This window comes from Physeter macrocephalus, chromosome 11 (assembly GCF_002837175.3).
Source record: "Physeter macrocephalus isolate SW-GA chromosome 11, ASM283717v5, whole genome shotgun sequence".
NCBI classification, from domain to species: domain Eukaryota; kingdom Metazoa; phylum Chordata; class Mammalia; order Artiodactyla; family Physeteridae; genus Physeter; species Physeter macrocephalus.
The window spans coordinates 5,855,358-5,872,268 of NC_041224.1; the positions used below are offsets into that span (position 1 = coordinate 5,855,358).

Here is a 16,911-nt window from a genome sequence, read left to right on the forward strand (position 1 = left end):
TGGGATCTTCCCGGACCGGGGCACGAACCCGTGTCCCCTGCATCGGCAGGCGGACTCTCAACCACTGCGCCACCAGGGAAGCCCGGCAGGCGGGTTCTTAACCACTGTGCCACCAGGGAAGTCCCTGAAAGTAATTCTTTAATTTGGTAGTTCTCAAACTTTGTGGTCTCAGGACTCCTTTACATCCTTAAAAATTATTGAGGACTCCAAAGAACTTTTGTTTATGTGGGTTTTACCTATTGATATTTACCATGTTAGAAATTAAAACTAAGAACATTCTAAAATGTTTATTAATTCATTTAAAATAATAAACTACATGTTAACATAAATATTTTTAGTATTTTTCAAAACACAGAGTGGCTTTGTCTACATCTTTGTGAGTCTCATTAATATCTGCCTTCGTGGAACTCAGCTGTATTCTCACATCTGCTTTGCACTCAGTCTTTTGCGATAACACTTGTCATGTAGCCTCAGGAAAACTGTACTGTACACTCAGAAAAGAGAGTGAAAAAGTCAAATAATGCTTTATTAGTATGAAAAGTTTTGACTTCAGAGTTCTTTTGAAAGTGTCTTGACTACTCCCAGCTCACACTTGAAAATTCTGCTTTAATTCATTTCGAGGTAGCATGGTGTAGTGGATGAGAGAGTATTTTCTAGGGCCCAAATGCCACAGCCCTCCTGCTTTTATTATCTCTGTGACTTTAGCCAACTATTTGCCCTAGTTTTCTTTCTTTTTTAAAAATAAATTTTATTTACTTATTTATTGTTGGTCACGTTGGGTCTTCATTGCTACGCATGGGCTTCCTCTAGCTGCACTGAACAGGGGCTACTCTTCGTTGCAGCGCGCGGGCTTCTCACTGTGGTGGCTTCTCTTGTTGCGGAGCACGGGCTCTAGGTGCGTGGGCTTCAGTAGCTGTGGCTCGCGGGCTCAGTAGTTGTGGCTCGCAGGCTCTAGAGCGCAGGCTCAGTAGTTGTGGCGCACGGACTTAGTTGCTCCGTGGCATGTGGGATCTCCCCGGACCAGGGCTCGAACTCATGTCCCCTGCATTGGCAGGCAGATTCTTAACCACTGTGCCACCAGGGAAGTCCCTGTACTTTAATTTTTAATATTTAGAGATGTAATACACTAAGAATTCATTTTGGAGCATGATACCAAGAGAGGAGCTAATTTTCTTTCTTTCAGAATGGGTAACTGTCTCAACATTTCTTGAATATTCCAACACTTTACAACTGATTTCCAATTTCTCCTTTATAATACAGTGATTTGTTATAACCACATGGATCTATTTTTGACCATTTCATTCCGTTTGTATTTGTCTCTTCCAGTATCCATAACATACAACCTAAATTACTTTTGCTTTATAGTAAATTTTAATGTATGGTGTGAAAAGCTCCCCCTCGTCATTCTCCTTTCTCATAATTTTGAATTTTTAATGAGTTCATTTCTCAAGATAAATTTTGGTATGAATTTGCCCAAACAACATTCACTTCCCCAAAGTTGTGATTGTGATTGGAACTGCATTACATTTATGCACTTATTTGGAAGCACTGTCCACCTATACAATATTAAGTTATCCCACCTAGGAAATTAAATGGCTTTCAATTTAGTCAAATTGTTTTACATCCTTCTGTAAATCCTTAAGATGTTCTCAATATACGTCTTGGTACTTCTTTTAAACTTAGGTGTTAAATAAACAGGATATTCTATAAGGATCTGACTGTGATTATCAACCTCAATCAGGATAAAAACCTCTGAGACAGATGTAAGCCTATGATTGTGAATTTTCTTCTGTACCATATTTTTATCTTGCCTCATCTTAAAAAACAGAAGGTACTCAAAGTTTACATGCATGAAGAATTAAAGATATTTTATATTGGTTAACATGGATGATAAACTTATCTGATCCATTAAATTTGTCTCCCTATGCAAGACAAAGTATTTGAGTCAAAAGTAGACTCTACTCCTCTTCCTGGATCTTGGAAGGAGAAAAGTCAGTAAGAAATAAATTCCCTGATTCTAATATATTGAATCTCAATCATGTGCATCAGAATCACTTGGAGGCTTATTAAAACAGAATCTGCAGGGTTTCCCTGGTGGCGCAGTGGTTGGGAGTCCGCCTGCCGATGCAGGGGACACGGGTTCGTGCCCCGGTCCGGGAGGATCCCACATGCCGCGGAGCGGCTGGGCCCGTGAGCCACGGCCGCTGGGCCTGCGCGTCCGGAGCCTGCGCTCCGCAATGGGAGAGTCCACAGCAGTGAGAGGCCCGCGTACCGCGAAAAAAAAACCCCAAAAAACAGAATCTGCCTTCTAACAAGTTCCCAGTGGTGCTGATGCTATTAGCCCAATGACTGCACTTTGAGAACCACTGTTCTATTGCAGTAACCTTGGGAGAGAAAGTCCAGTAGCTAGGCTGAGATGGATGTAACAGGTGATGGTAGACAGCACAAGTCGGATCTCTGATCACAGTAAGAATTTATATGTTTGGCATTATATTCCTTTAAAGGTATGATTTTTTCCTCTGCATTTAAGTTTTATTCGTATCTCATGTATTTTCATATAAACTGTTCTAGTTTTTCAATTTGTATAAAATTTGTAATCGCAGCTATGATTTAATAATTGTGTAGTAGATTGTTTGGAAAGTTAGTAAGTTAAGTTTAAAAAAAATTTGTTCATTTATTCATCAAATATTTATTGAGCATCAACTATGAGCTATATGCTTGGGATACATCAGTGAGCAACAGAGACAAAGACTCCAAAGGTTACATTAGTGGGCAGGAGGTAGGCAATAAACAATAAACATAATTAGTAAATTATATAGCATTCTAGGACATGGTAGATGTTACAGGTAACACAAAAACAGAGCAGAGAAAGACGAATCGTAAGGGCAGGTAGGGGGCTGCAATTTCAAATATGTTGATCAAATTAGGCCTCTTTGAGAAGGTGAAATTTGAGCAAGAACTTAAAGGAGGCAAAGGAGTTACCCAAGTGCACATACAGCAGAAGACTGCAAGCAGCTTGTGCAGAAGCCCTTACGCAGTAGGACTCCAGAGTACATGAAGACTAAGGAGGCCACTGGGGTAGGTACGGGCAGAGGACTGGGCATGAGGTCAGAGAGGCAAGAGGGCCCAGTTTATGTAGGGCCTTTGGAGGCCATTGTTAAGACTTTAGGTTTCATTATTCATGAAATGGGGAACCACTGGAGAATTCTGAGCAGATGAGCGACACAGTAAGATTTATATTTTTAAAGCATCACTGGCTGTTATATGGAGCACAAACTATGCAGAGCAAGGGGAGAAACAGAGATCATGGAGTAGGCAGCTGAGCAGAGGCCCAGCGAGGGATGGCAGCAGCTTGGATCGGGGTGGTGGCAGCGGAGGAACAGGGAAGTAATTAGACTCTGGTTCTAGTCCAAAGGCAAAGCCAACAGAATTTCTTGATAGAATGGGTGTGTGGTGTAAAACAGGGAAATCAAGAATGACTCTAAAGTTTTTAGCCTCAAAAACATGAAGGATAGAATTCAGCATCAGTAAAACGACGATGACTACTAAGTAGGTTTAGGGTTGAAGATCAGGAATTTGGCTTTGGATGTTAAGTTTTAGATGTTCATTTGACTTGTAAATGGACATGCTGAGTAGGCAGTTAGATATAGGAAACTGGATTTCAGAAGTCAAGGGTAGTTTTAAATTTGGGAGTTGCCAGCAAATAGGTGGTTTTGAAAGCCATGAAACGAGATGTACAGATGGAGAATGGACTGAGCCCTCAGGTACTCTAATGTGAGACCAGGGAGAAGCACCAGACCAGTAAAGGACACACCAGTACTGTAGGGAGAAAACAGAGCATGGTGTTCTGGAAATCAAGTGAAGAAAGTGTATCAAGCAGGAAGGAGTGAACCACTGTGTCAGGTGTTGCTGTTAGGTCAACTAATACTAGGATTGAAGATTAACCACTGGAATTAGCATATGGAGGGTATCAGTGACCTTGACAGGAGCAGTTTTGGTGATAGTGAAAGCCTAGTTGGGAGTAGATTCGAGTGAGAATTAGAAGGGAGAAACGTGAGACAAGTTATAGACTGTTATTGCAAGAAGCAGCGCTGCAAAGGGGAGCAAAGAAATGGGACAGTAACAAGCGAGGGAAGGGAGATCAAGTTTTGTACTTTTTTTAAATGAGAGAAATAACAGAATGCTTGAACGATGGTGGAAATAATCCAGTATGGAGGGAAAAACTTGTTAATGTAAGAGAGAAAAGGGAGAATTGTTGAATCAATATCATCGGGTAGGTGAGTGAGGATAGATTTAGTATAGGAATCAGAAAACTTCTTCTGTAAAGAGCTAGACAGTGAATAACTTAGGGCCACTCCTGGTCTCTGTTGTATAGTCTTTTCCCCCCCGCAACCATTAAAAAATGTAAAAACCATTCTTGGTTCATGGGCCGTATAAAAACAAAGACCAGTGTTTGGCCTACAGGCTGCAGTTTGCTGATCCCTGATCTAGTACACAAGCAGAGACGCTGATTTTAGATAAGAATGTGGAGAACATGGATGGTTTTCATACGGTGATGGGCTGGAAAGCAGAGTACATGAGTTCAAATGCTGACAGGCAGATAGATATAGTGGCAGGAGCTCTCTTCTGATTGCTTCAGTTTTCTCCAGGAAGTATGAAAAGTTATCACTGAGGGTAAGACTGGGAGTAGAAAGTAGTAAATATTTGAAGAACTGTATCAAATAGTTGTGTAAGAAAACGGGAGAGTGATTGCCTGGCAGCATTTTGAGATCAGCTGAGGTTTGTGTTCATAAATTTAAAGTGAGACCTCTTACCATGCTTTCATTTTTCTTCCAGTCATGTTCAGGTACCTGGGAGCCAGGTATGAGTTATGGTTTTGCCAGGAGAGTATGAGGAATCAGGAGAAGAAATCAAGGGAATATCTAAGGGAGTGATCAATGATTGACTATGGAATTTAAACAGGGTAAAGAGGGAACTAAGGGTAAGGGGCAGTGAAACAGTGATAGAATCAATAACTGGAATTCTCAATGAGTTTGAAGAATTGTCGAGAATCAGATATCTAGAGGGGTGAGCTGGAAAACAGGAGGTGATGGTCAGAGAAGGGGATGCATGAAATGGAGAACATGGAGGGCTTGTAGTTACTGGTATAAGAAGCTCCAACTAGAGAATGATCAAGGGAATGACTTAGGCAGAGTGAAAAGGAGAGGTGTTCAAGAAGATGGGAGCCAAGGTATTAGAGCATTGATATGCATATTAAAATCACCAAGAAGGAAGGCAGGAGTGTTGGAGATACTGACGATGAACCAGAAGTTAAAAATCAAGAAATAGGGGACTTCCCTTGCGGTCCAGTGGTTAAGACTTTGCCTTCCAGTGCAGGGGGTGAGGGTTTGATCCCTGGTCGGGGAGCTAAGATCCCACATGCCTCGTGGCCATTAAACCAAAACCAAAACATAAAACAGAAGCAATATTGTAACAAATTCAATAAAGACTTAAAAAAAACAAGGTCCATGTCAAAAAAAAAAATCTAAAAAAAAAAATCAAGAAATAAAGGTAACCTTTGTTGACTTCAAGTTTTACTGCACTGAGATCTTAAGAGTAGCTTTTAAGATTACTAGCTTTTGAAATTCAGTAAGGTTTTCTATGTGGCCAAATTTGATTAATACTTGTAAATGCTGCATGGGCATAAGACAATATGAACTCCCTACTTGGAAGATACAAAATTATAATTATTTTTCATTAGGTGGTTCTCACTAGACATGGAGTGGTCAATTAGGAAGCCATTGTATAGACAAAAGATAGTGGCTTGGATGAGGCTGGTGGTAGTACAGATAAAAGGAACTGGATAGAGTGAGAGATATTTAGGAAATCAAGTCAATAGGACCTAATAAGGAATTGGCTATGGCGTGCAAAGGAGAGAAATGACAAGAATGACTTTTAGGTTTCTATAAAAAGGTAGATGATGGTCCAGCAGTATTGCGAACATAGACTTTGAGAAGTCAGGATGGGACTTCCCTGGTGGCACAGTGGTTAAGAATCGCCTGCCAATGCAGGGGACACGGGTTCAATACCTGGTCCCGGAAGATCCCACATGCCGCAGAGCAACTAAGCTCGTGCGCCACAACTACTGAGCCTACGCTCTAGAGCCTGCGAACCACAACTGCTGAGCCCGTGTGCCACAACTACTGAGGCCCGAATGCCTAGAGCCCGAGCTCCACGACGAGAAGCCACCGCAATGAGAAGCCCGCACACCACAACGAAAAGTAGCCCCTGCTCGCCACAACTAGAGAAAGGCCACATGCAGCAGTGAAGACCCAACACAGCAAAAAAATATATAAATTAATTTTAAAAAAAGAGAGAAGTCAGGATGCCTTTGCTCAAAGTTAGCTTTACTTGCATGGTGTGTGATATCCACAAGTTATTTGACCTCTCAATTTTCTCTGTGCGAAAAGCAGATAATATATGAGGTTCTTATGAGGACTGAATGAACTGATGGATGTAAAGCACTTATTTCAGCCCTAACACGAGGTGAACCCTCAATGAGTGTGAGCTATTTTTAACCTTTACTGATAGGGAACATTCAAAGATGACCCAGTTTGAAAGGCCAGGGAATGATCTCGGTTTTCTACATTTCAAAGATGCATTTGAAGCTTTCATGTGGCGGTGTTCGGTAAGTAAGTAGTTGGATATTCAGGCCTGGAACTTAGAAAAAAGATCTGAGCTAGAGATACAAATTAGTGAGCCATCTGTGTATAGGTGGTAACTATACACAGAGGCCATGGGAGTAGACAGAGTGCTTGGAAAGAAAATAGTGAGGGGAGGCACCGATTCTTTGTTTTTTTTGTTTTTAAAATTGAGGTAAAATTTACAACATAAAATTCACCATTTTAATGTACAATTCAGTGACTTCCAGTACATTCACATCTGAAACCATCAGCACTGTCTAAATTTGGACATTTCATCACTCAACAAAGAAACTCCATACCAAGCAGTAACTCCCCAATCCTATGTCTCCCTAGTCCCTGGTGACTACTAATCTATCTCTATGCATTTGCTTATTCTAGACATTTCACACCAATGGAATTAGAATCTTATGTGTTTTTCTGTGTGTGTCTGGCTTCTTTCACTTGGCAGGTTTTTCAAGGTTGATCCATGTTGTACCCTGTATCAGTACCTCACTCCTATTTATGGCTGAATAATATTCCATTGTATGTATATACCACAATTTATCCATTCATATTTTGATGGACACTTTGGATGTTTCCACTTTTGGTCATTATTTGGCTACATTCAGGTACAAGCTTTTGTTTAAATACCTGTTTTCATTTCTCTGGAGTATATATTTATGAGTAGAAACTGCTGAGTCATAAAGTAATCCTATGTTTAAACTTCTGAAGAACCACCAAACAGTTTTCCATAGTGGCTGCACCATTTTACTTTCCCACTAGCAATTTATGAGGGTTCCAATTTCTCCACATCCTTGTCAACACTGGTTTGATTTTTAATTATAGTCATTCTAGTGGGTGTGATGTGGTATCTCATTGTGGTTTTGATTTGTATTAATACTTCCTTAATGGCATGATATTGAGCATCTTTTCATATACTGTTGGCCATTAAAATATCTTCCTTGGAGAAATGTCTATTCAAGTGCTTTGACCATTTAAAAGTTGGGTTGTTTTTTATTGATAACTTTATGAGAGTTATTTATATATTTAAGATAATAGACTCTCATCATGTATATGATTTGCAAATATTTCTCCCACTCAGTGGGCTTTTTCTTGATGGTGTCATTTGATGCACAGAAGTTTTAAATTTTGATGAAATCCCTTTATCTACTTTTCATTTTGTTACTCGTGCTTCTGCTGTCATATCTAAGAATAACATTGCCAAATCCAAAGTCATGTAGATTTACCCCCAATATTTTAAGACTTGTAGAGTTGCCCTCTTACATTTTGAGTTAATGTTTTTATATGGTGTGAGGTAAGGGTTCAAACGGATTAATTTGCATGTGGATATACAATTTTCTCAGCAGCATTTACTGAAAATACAAGTCTTCCACCAGTGATGTTTTGACATCTTTGTCAAAAATCAATTTAACACACACGTGTGGGTTTATTTCTGGGCTCTCAATTCTATTATACTGACTTATCAATCTAACCTTCCGCCAATACCACACTGTGCTGATGACTGTAGCTTTGTAGTAAGCTTTGATATCAGGAAGTATGAGTCTTCCAACTTTCTTCTTTTTGAAGATTGTTTTGGGGTCCCTTGTAACTCTATACAAATTTTAGGATCAACTTCTCAATTTCTGCAAAAAAACGTAGTTGGAATTTTGATAGGGATTGCAATGAATCTGTAGATCAGTTTGGCATTCAAACAATATTAAGTCTTCCAAAATATGAACAAGAATGTCTTTCCATTAATTAGGTCTTTAGTATTTTGTAAATAGTTTTCAATGTTGTGTAGCTTTCTTTCAACAATGTTTTGTAGTTTTCAACGTAGTTTACGTCTCATTTAAACTTATTTCATAGTATTTTATTTGATGCTATTGTAAATGGAATTGTGTTATTTTTTGGAATGTTCATTGCAAATGTATAGGAAGAAAACGGGTTTTTGTTGATCCTGCACCTTGTGACTTTGCTAAATTTATTAGCACTAATAATTTTGTGGATTCCAGTCGGTCATGGTATGTAATCATTTAAACATGCTGCTGGGATACTTTTGTTGAGAATTTTTGTATTTATATTCATTAGGGACACTTTGTATCTATATTCATTAGGGACTACGTTGGTAGTTTTATTTTCTTGTGATGTCTTTGTCTGGCTTTGTTATCAGGGTAATGCTGGCCTAGAGAAAGAGGTTCTCTCTTCCTCTAATTTTTCTAAGAGTTTGAGGACTGGTGGTGTTTTTACAAATGTTTGATAGAAGTCACCAGTGAAGCCATATGATTCTGGGCTTTTCTTTGCTGGAAGTTTTTTGATTACTCATTCAATATTCTTACTTGTAACGTTGTTAAGTCTATTCTATTTCTTCTCGAGTCAGTTTTGGTACTTTGTTTCTGGGAATCTGTACACTTCATCTAGGTCATCAAATTGGTTGGGATACAAATGTTAATAGTATTTTCTTATAATTCTTTTTATTTCTAAATGTTGATAATAATATCCCCATTTTTTCCTAATTTTAGTAATTTGGATCTTCTTTTTTTCTTGGTCATTCTATTTAAAGGTTAATTTTATTGATCTTTTCAAAGAACCAACTTCTGGTTTCATTGATTGTAGTTTTCTATTGTCTATATCATTTATCTCTCCTCTTACCTTGTTTCCTTCCTTCTGCTATTGCTGGATTTACTTTTCTCTTCTTGTTCTAGTTCCTTAAAGTGGAAGGCTGGAAAGCATATGTGAAGGAAATGGCCTTAGAGATGAGGCTTAACTCCTGTTTTGAAACAGTGAACTTTGGACAATGCAGTAGCATCCTAACTAGTTTCTCTGCATCCTTCCTTGTCATAAAGACTATTCTCAACACAGTAGCCAGTGTCACTTCTCTGCTCAACTCCCCAGTGGCTTCTCATCTGTCTCAGAATAAAAGCCAGCCTTCTTATAATGGCTTATTTGATCCTTCATCACCTACTCCCCCATCCCTTCCTTTAAACTATTTGACCTCATTTCCTCATACTTTCCCCTTCGGTCAATACGTTTCACCTACACAGCTTTCCTTATTGCTCTTGAACATGCCAGACACACTCCTGCCTCAGCACATTTGCTCTCACCGTTCCCTTTTCCAGGAACACTCCCCTCTCTCATCACCTTTAAGTCTCTGCTTAAATGTCACCTCAATGACCACTCTGTTTAAAATATTATTCCTGGGCTTCCCTGGTGGCGCAGTGGTTGAGAGTCTGCCTGCCGATGCAGGGGACATGGGTTCGTGCCCCGGTCTGGGAGGATCCCACGTGCCGCGGTGCGCCTGGGCCCGTGAGCCATGGCTGCTGAGCCTGTGCATCCGGAGCCTGCACTCTGCAATGGGAGAGGCCACAACAGTGAGAGGCCCGCGTACCACAAAAAAAAAAAAAAAAAAAATTATTCCTAATCTAGTTCTCCCTATCATTCTCCACTCTTCTCCATAGCACTTACTATTTTCCAAACTACCATATCACTTATTTATGTTTGTTTTTTCCCACTCATATATAAGCCCCAGGAGAGCAGAGTTTTTTGTCTGTATTGTTCATCGATGTATTCCCAGCACTAGTGGTTTCTCAGTAAACTGTTGAGTAAGTAGAAGGAAAGATAAGTTGTGTGTAGGTAAATTTGGCTATTTTGAGGCAGGAAGAAATTTCCATTTGGGGGCTTCAGTTTAGGAGGAAGGAGGTGCTATCTTCTGAAAGTGAAGGGGAGGCAGCACAGTGAGAGGAGAGTGGAAGTTAGAGAAACTTTTTGGAGTAGATGAGGGGGTTGAAGAGAGAAATGTCTAAGACTGTCTGTCTGTACTGAGGGTCCGTCTATTTGGTGATCATGAGATTTTAGTGGAATCAGTCTATTCAGAAGTTCACTCAACAGCCTTCAGCAGCATGCAACTGCTTCCAGGTACCGAGAAAGTGAATAGTTGGGTTAATCGAGGCTGAAGTTTTCCCAGAGGCAAAGGGTTTAGGGTATAGTTCTCAATCTTGGCTGCACTTTGTTATCTATCACTGGGAGAAACTTTAAAAAAAAAAATGGGCAAGTTGTAAATCCAGAACTTAGCTCAACTGTGAATACATGAGTCAATAAGGATCCTGGTGGAGTGTGGGGAGGGTGGGAATCCCAGGACCTGCTGATTCCATTATTTACACTATTACCCCAGCTTAGAAGGATATACCATACACTGATATGGTGCTGTCCTGGAAGTTTTTACTCCCCTTTTCTAAATCATAATCTTTGTTGCATTTTTGCTATTTTTCAACACAGTTGAATGAAAGCCTCACATCACAAATCTGAGAACACAAAGGGTCTCCTTTTAGTTATGTACTGCACTTAGTTAAAACATAAACTCCATAGGAGCAGAGACCAAGTGAATTTGCTTAATACTATGTTCCCAAGACATGATACACAGAAACTCAGTAACGCTTTTTTTTGAATGAATGAATGATATCCACCAGCAGTGGAGTTATGTATGTGCCATGTGCTGCTAAATTATTTACGGAAGTTCTTTAACTTTTTACAAACAGCCCTATACCCTATTAAGTCAGTTTTAGGGGTGAGGAAGCATAAGCTCTGAGACTCTGACAATTAGCCCAAGGTTCCACTGCTGTCAGTCAGTAATGTAGCCAGAGCTCCACATTACGTCATTCTGATTCCCAAACCCATGATTTAAACTCTAAGCTGTGCCAAGTTGAGAGAAGGGCAAGGACAGAGAAAAAAGAAAGGAAAAGCGCTTGGTAAAAATTTCAGAGAATGTATTCTCACTTTGTGACCCTTTAAAAATTTTAGCAAACCTTTTTAAAGTCTCTTTTACAACTAGAGGTCTGATGACATGACTTTCTAATTCTTCCTCCACCAATAGGGTCACACTAAAATCAGGGTCACCTATGGCCTTCCGGCTGATAGATCTCCCCCATAATGGTTGATATGTGTTAATTTATTGGCTGAAATATGGATCTTGCTGCTCATTCACAAATTTGAGATCTCTCATTCAATAGAAATGCCAGTAGTCTGCATAAGATTTGCTATATATGTGAATTTATATAAATTTTCAAATGTTACCTTTTACAATATTTTACGAGTATTAGGAATAATCCAGCTTTATTCCCGTTTAATTTGTGACAGCAGGACTCAATTTATAATTCTATTCTTTAAGAGAGCAAACAGAAATAAAGCCACGTATCTTTTTCCTCGTGAGAATTACAATATTTTGCTATTTTCTTTGTATATATTTTTGTAGGTAAATATTCTTTCACTCACCAAATATTTATCTGATTATGTCACACAGAACCTTCATTCTAGTGGGAGACAACCAATAAACAAAATACACAACATAATACGTGGCAAGCGGTACAGGAAAAACAGAGCAAGGTAAGGGAGAGAGATGGTGGTGGGGTGCTGTTTACATAGTTCTCAGAGTTCAGACCTTTCTGATGAGAGATTTGAGCAGAGACCTGAAAAAGTGACAGTGTGAGTCAAGTGGGTACCAAGGGGAAGAGCATTCAGGCAGGAGGATACTAGTGCAGAGGCCCTGAGACAGAGACATGCTTGGTATAGTGGAGAAAAGTGGAGGATGGAGTGGTGGGAAAAGACTGAGCACGCAAAAATGTCATACTGGATGTGAAACCAGAGGTAAGGTGGGCGGGAGCGGTTTACGCAGGGCCCTGCAGACCACGGTAAGAATGGAAGACCACGGCTTTTGTTCTGAGTGAGATGGGAAGCCATCAGTGGGCTTTAAGAGAGGAGTGATGTTGACTTTCAAAGGGATCACCCTGCCTGCTGCCGTGAGTGAGTAGATGACGTGGAAGCAAGTGTAGAAGTGGGAGATCAGCTCGGTGGCCTTTGCTATTGTCTAGGTATAAGAAGACGGCAGTTTGGATCAGAGTGGCTGTGATGGAGATGGTGAGGTGATATCAGACTCTGGGTATATTTTTAAGATAGCGCTGGTGGGATTTGCTGATGGAGTAGATGTGAGGTATGAAAGAATCAAGGATGACGCCAAAGTTTTTGGTCTGGAAGAATGGAGTTGCCATTTCATGAAATAGGGAACACTGAATCACAGTTCTTTGTGGGGGTGGGAGGGAGGTTAACAGTCTGGTTTAGACTATATTAAATCTGCCATGCCTATTAGACATTCAAGCAGTGCTGCAAAGTAGGCAGTTAAGTGAGAGTCTAGTGTTTAGGGGAAAGGTGTGGGCTGGAGATTCAAACGTGGGTTTCATTTGGCCAGAGATCCGGATGGGGCTGCTGAGGGAGAAAGAACAGAGAGGAGAAGCAGTCCAAGTTGCGAGATCCGAATCCTGGGATACTCCAGCATTTGGAGGCTGGAAAAGAGGGGAAGCAGCAAGGGGACTAAGTAACAGTCAGTTAGGAAGCAAGAGAGAAATACAGGATGGAATTCTGGCAGGCAAGAAAAGGGGCTTCAGGAGGAAGAGAGTAAGTCATCAGCTGTGTCAAATGTTGTTTGACAGGTGGCGTGAGATGAAGACTGAGAAACGAAAGTCGGGTTTGAGAACGTGGAGGCTCCCGAGGATCCGAAGCCTTACTTTCAGTGGAGTCTGGGGATCAAGTCTGACTTGTGGGTTCAAGAGAGTAGCAGATGTGCAAATGAAGTTCTTCTGTATAGGAGAACAGATCAGAGCAATCGGGTAGTATTTGGAGGGAGATATGATCAAGATTTTAGCTATTAAAATCTTTACAAGTTGACAAAAACAATCAAGTTGAGAGGGGAAAATTTGCTAAGGAAAGAGGACAATTCCAAGAGTAAAATGGAACTCAGTGCAAAAGTGGCAATTTTGGTCTTGGACAGGAATTTGGACCATCCATCCAGCTATGGAGGTTAGCAGCGTATTCAGATGGAGGAAGGTTGGTAGATGCAAGGTGGGCGTAGGCCAGAGCTGTTACAGATTTCTGATTCCGTCTATCATCTTAGAGAAACAAGAAGCAACCCAGCAAGGACTGGGGATGTACTGTCAGGTTTAGAAGAGGTTAAACAGCTGTTGAAGAGGGCAGGGTAAACAGATCAGGGAGGTTAGTGGGAGGGGGTGAGGAACACAGGGAGCTCTTTTCAGACTCAGCAAGTGTTACATTTTCCTCAAGCATACAGGGAATTGAGCGGGTCTGTGGGTTAGATATGTAAAGTGGAGGGCGAAGGCAATGGAAGGTATTTCCAAAGGACTCACAACAACAGATAATAGAATCTAAAGCAGGCGACGAGATGAGATTTTAAAGATGCGGGTAACATTTAGATGTGTCCTTTAGTAAACAGTCGATTCTCATTATCTGAGGCATCTGTGTTCTATAAAGTCACCCGGAACGCTAAACTTCTCCTGGAGGAGCACAGGGTTAGGTTCCTAAGATCCTGCGGTCACATTTTCGTCAACTGACTGATACCTAACCTTGTTTATGTGCGTTCCTGTTTAGACATCTTATTTAACGTACTGTTGATTCATCAGCACTGACCTCATCACGGCCAAGAGCACTAATGATAACCCTAAATGAACCCAATGCAGGACATACGTATTCTCCACAAAGAACACAGCCTTCTTCTGCTTAGGAATACTAGACAGCAGCTCAGCAATACACCTAGGGTGGGGGTGTGGAGGCACTTAAAACACGAAAGCCACTAGTAAAAAGCACAAAAAAGTTGCTAAAAACATGACACTGTATGTACTGTGAAAAGCACACCTGTTCACAGCACAAGAGCTGACATAACAAGGCTGAGTGTCGGTTCCTTTAACCTCAGTAGTGCCTGTCAGGCAAGTCACATTTTTCACTGCGCACGTCCACGAACCCTGTGGATACCGATTCGGGGATTACAAATACATTGCAGTGAGCAGGTGAATTCGCAGACATGGAATGTGCGAATAACGAAGACCGACTGTACACTGCCTAGAGCTGTTTGCTGTGTGTCTCAGCCCAGCTTCCTGCTTTTGATCAAAGGGTATATAACAAGTTCAGCAGACATCTAATCATCAAACAAGAAATTAGTAACAAATTTTGCTGCCAGCTTTCCAAAAGTTTCTGCATGAGATTTATGTATTACTTTCTGTACTCTTCCAATCTGATGTCTTTCATCTTCAGTGCAGTTGTCACAAAAGTGTTTAGAAACTGCACTTAAAAGACTCCGGTTTTTCTTTTCTTGTTTTCCTCATTTCAGTCATTGGCAGTTTTTTTCTTAGTTACTGACAGCTTCGGTGGGCCTTAAGTGGACTTTACTAGTCTTCCCAAACGGCAATAATCTTAGGTTTTGGCAGGTAGATGTGACAAATAAGGCTACGTAATTCTTTTTTATTTCTTTTTCCATCAGCTGTGATTTCTGGGCCTTCTTCCCCGCATCGTTCCACCTCTTCATTAGGCCAGCCATAATGTAACTGGTTGGATACCAATTAAATCAGTTCTTCGGAAGGACCTTGTTTCTTCTGATTTGTTTCCTACCTTGCCTCTTTTTTCCATGTAAACTGTTGTATGTTTATTACACTTCTCTTCATTCAGTGTTGCCTTACAAGAAGTTTAGAACAGAAGGAGAAATAAAACCACCTGGATACCACCGCCGTCCAGGAAAGCCTAGCGGGGGGACAGAGTTGATTTTCTCCCTCCCAACGTGCCAACTCTGCTACTGTGCCTGGAGCGCGCTACCAAATTCCCTTGACAGCAATTCCCTGAGCACTCCCCAGGCCTCCATTCACATGCAGAACCTCCAAGCGACCGCACGTGAGCGAAGAGGAGCCAGAAGAGAGAAAAATGGTTAACGAAGAAAGGAGACGGAGGGGAGGGCGCGGCTAGGGGTGGAAAACAGTAAACAACACTTTTTCCAAGGTTCCCCCCCTCCCCCACGCGTGCAGGGGCATCGCGCGTTTCCAATCAGCGGCCCGGGCGGCGCTCGCTCTTCCCCCACGGACCCCCCACCCGGTGGGCGCAGGCCCACGGGCTCCGGGCGCTCCGCGCAGTGACCCGGAACGCACGCCGCCCTCGCCCCGCGCTTCCGGCGATGACTTACTTCTAAGACGCCAACAGCCCAGGGGCGCGCCCTGCCCGCCCCAGGCCGCCGCACAGGCCCCGGGTCCGGCTCCGAAGAGCGGGCCTCCGGGGAAGCTCGCGTCCCCGCGCGCGGAGCGGGCACCTGTGCCACCGTCCGCCCGCGGCCCAACCAGGGGCTTCCCGGCCGGAGCGGGCAGGGGCGGGGGCGGCGGCCCGCGCGCTCCTCCGGGACGCCTCCCCGCCCCGCGCCGCCGGGCGCACGCGCAGCAGCGCAGCCGCCCTTATTAAGTCCGCGATGGCTCCTCGCGCGCCCCACCGGCCTCCTCCCGAAGGCGTCGCCCGCCCCGCGCGCCCCGGGGCCCCCGGGACCAGCCTCGGGCGGCTCCCCGAGCCGGACTACCCCTAAAGTGGAAGGGCGGCGGCCGGACGCGCGCGTGCGGGCCCGCAGCGGCGACCGGAAAGAGCGGACGGGTCGCGAGGAGGCGAGCCAGGCCGCGGAGGAAGAGGAGGGCCGCGGCGAGCCGAGGTTTGCCGAAGGCGGCGTTCCGGAGCGCGCGAGGGTGGGAGAGGAGGGGCGCGGCGGAAAGTGCCGAGGGTTTCCGAAGGCCGCAGCGGCCGAGTTGCCCGGATGTAGTTGGTGGAGCGGCAGCGGCGGCACCAGCGGCGGCGGCGGCGGCGGCAGGAGGAGGAGGACCCGGCGGCGGCGGCGGGGGGAGGAGGGGAGGCGGCGGCGGAGCGGGAGGAGGCGAAGGCGGAGGAGGCAGTCGCTGCGCGCGGGGCCGAGCCGGACGCGTCTTGGTTTCCCCTCCCCCGGTTCGCCGCTGCCCGGCCTGAGCCGAGCCGAGCCGAGCTGAGCGTGAGCGTGGTGCGGACGGAGGGGATGGCCCGGGAGCGCCGGCGCCAGTGACGGGGAGGTGCTGAGCGTCGCCGAGGGCGCGCCGGGCCCTGCGCCGCCCGCCGCCTGCGCGCCCGCCCGCCGCCCGGCTCCGCGGCCGCTCCCCGTCCCCGACACACGCTCACAGGCCGGGCATTGATGGTAATGTATGCGAGGAAACAGCAGAGACTCAGTGATGGGTAAATCGTCTTTTCGTTTCGGGGCGGCGGGGCGGGCGGCGGGGGGGCGGCTGCTCCTTATCTGGGCCGGCCGCGCCGCCATTTTTGTTGTTAACCCTGATCCGGAGCAGCCGGGAGGGGGAGCGGCCGCGCGGGCGGGCGGGCGGCGGCGGGCGCGAGTATGCGTGTGCGCGCGGGCGGGCTCCGGGGG

At 43.9% G+C, this 16,911-nt stretch overlaps 1 protein-coding gene and 1 long non-coding RNA gene across 8 annotated transcripts in view; one reads left to right on the forward strand and one right to left on the reverse strand.

Moving 5' to 3' along the window:
* Positions 1–15,980, reverse strand: part of LOC114487084 (uncharacterized) — a 36,859-nt gene extending 20,879 nt beyond the window's left edge. For all 3 annotated transcript variants that reach the window (XR_003681705.2, XR_003681706.2, XR_008618462.1), the window contains exon 1: positions 15,667–15,980. This is a non-coding gene — a long non-coding RNA (uncharacterized lncRNA). The remainder of the gene's footprint in view (positions 1–15,666) is intronic.
* Positions 15,981–16,062: 82 nt separating this feature from the next.
* The window catches only part of WAC (WW domain containing adaptor with coiled-coil), an 86,474-nt gene continuing 85,625 nt past the window's right edge, over positions 16,063–16,911 (forward strand). The window contains exon 1 of one of the 5 annotated variants that reach the window (XM_028495772.2): positions 16,063–16,173. Coding sequence is in view for 2 of the 5 variants with exons in the window: in XM_024116420.3 (XP_023972188.1) it covers positions 16,681–16,721 (41 nt within the window). In the remaining 3 variants the exon portion in view is untranslated. Of the gene's footprint in view, positions 16,174–16,378; positions 16,722–16,911 lie in introns of those variants that run through there. The other 4 variants (XM_028495771.2, XM_024116420.3, XM_024116418.3 and 1 more) reach the window with 4 other exon arrangements.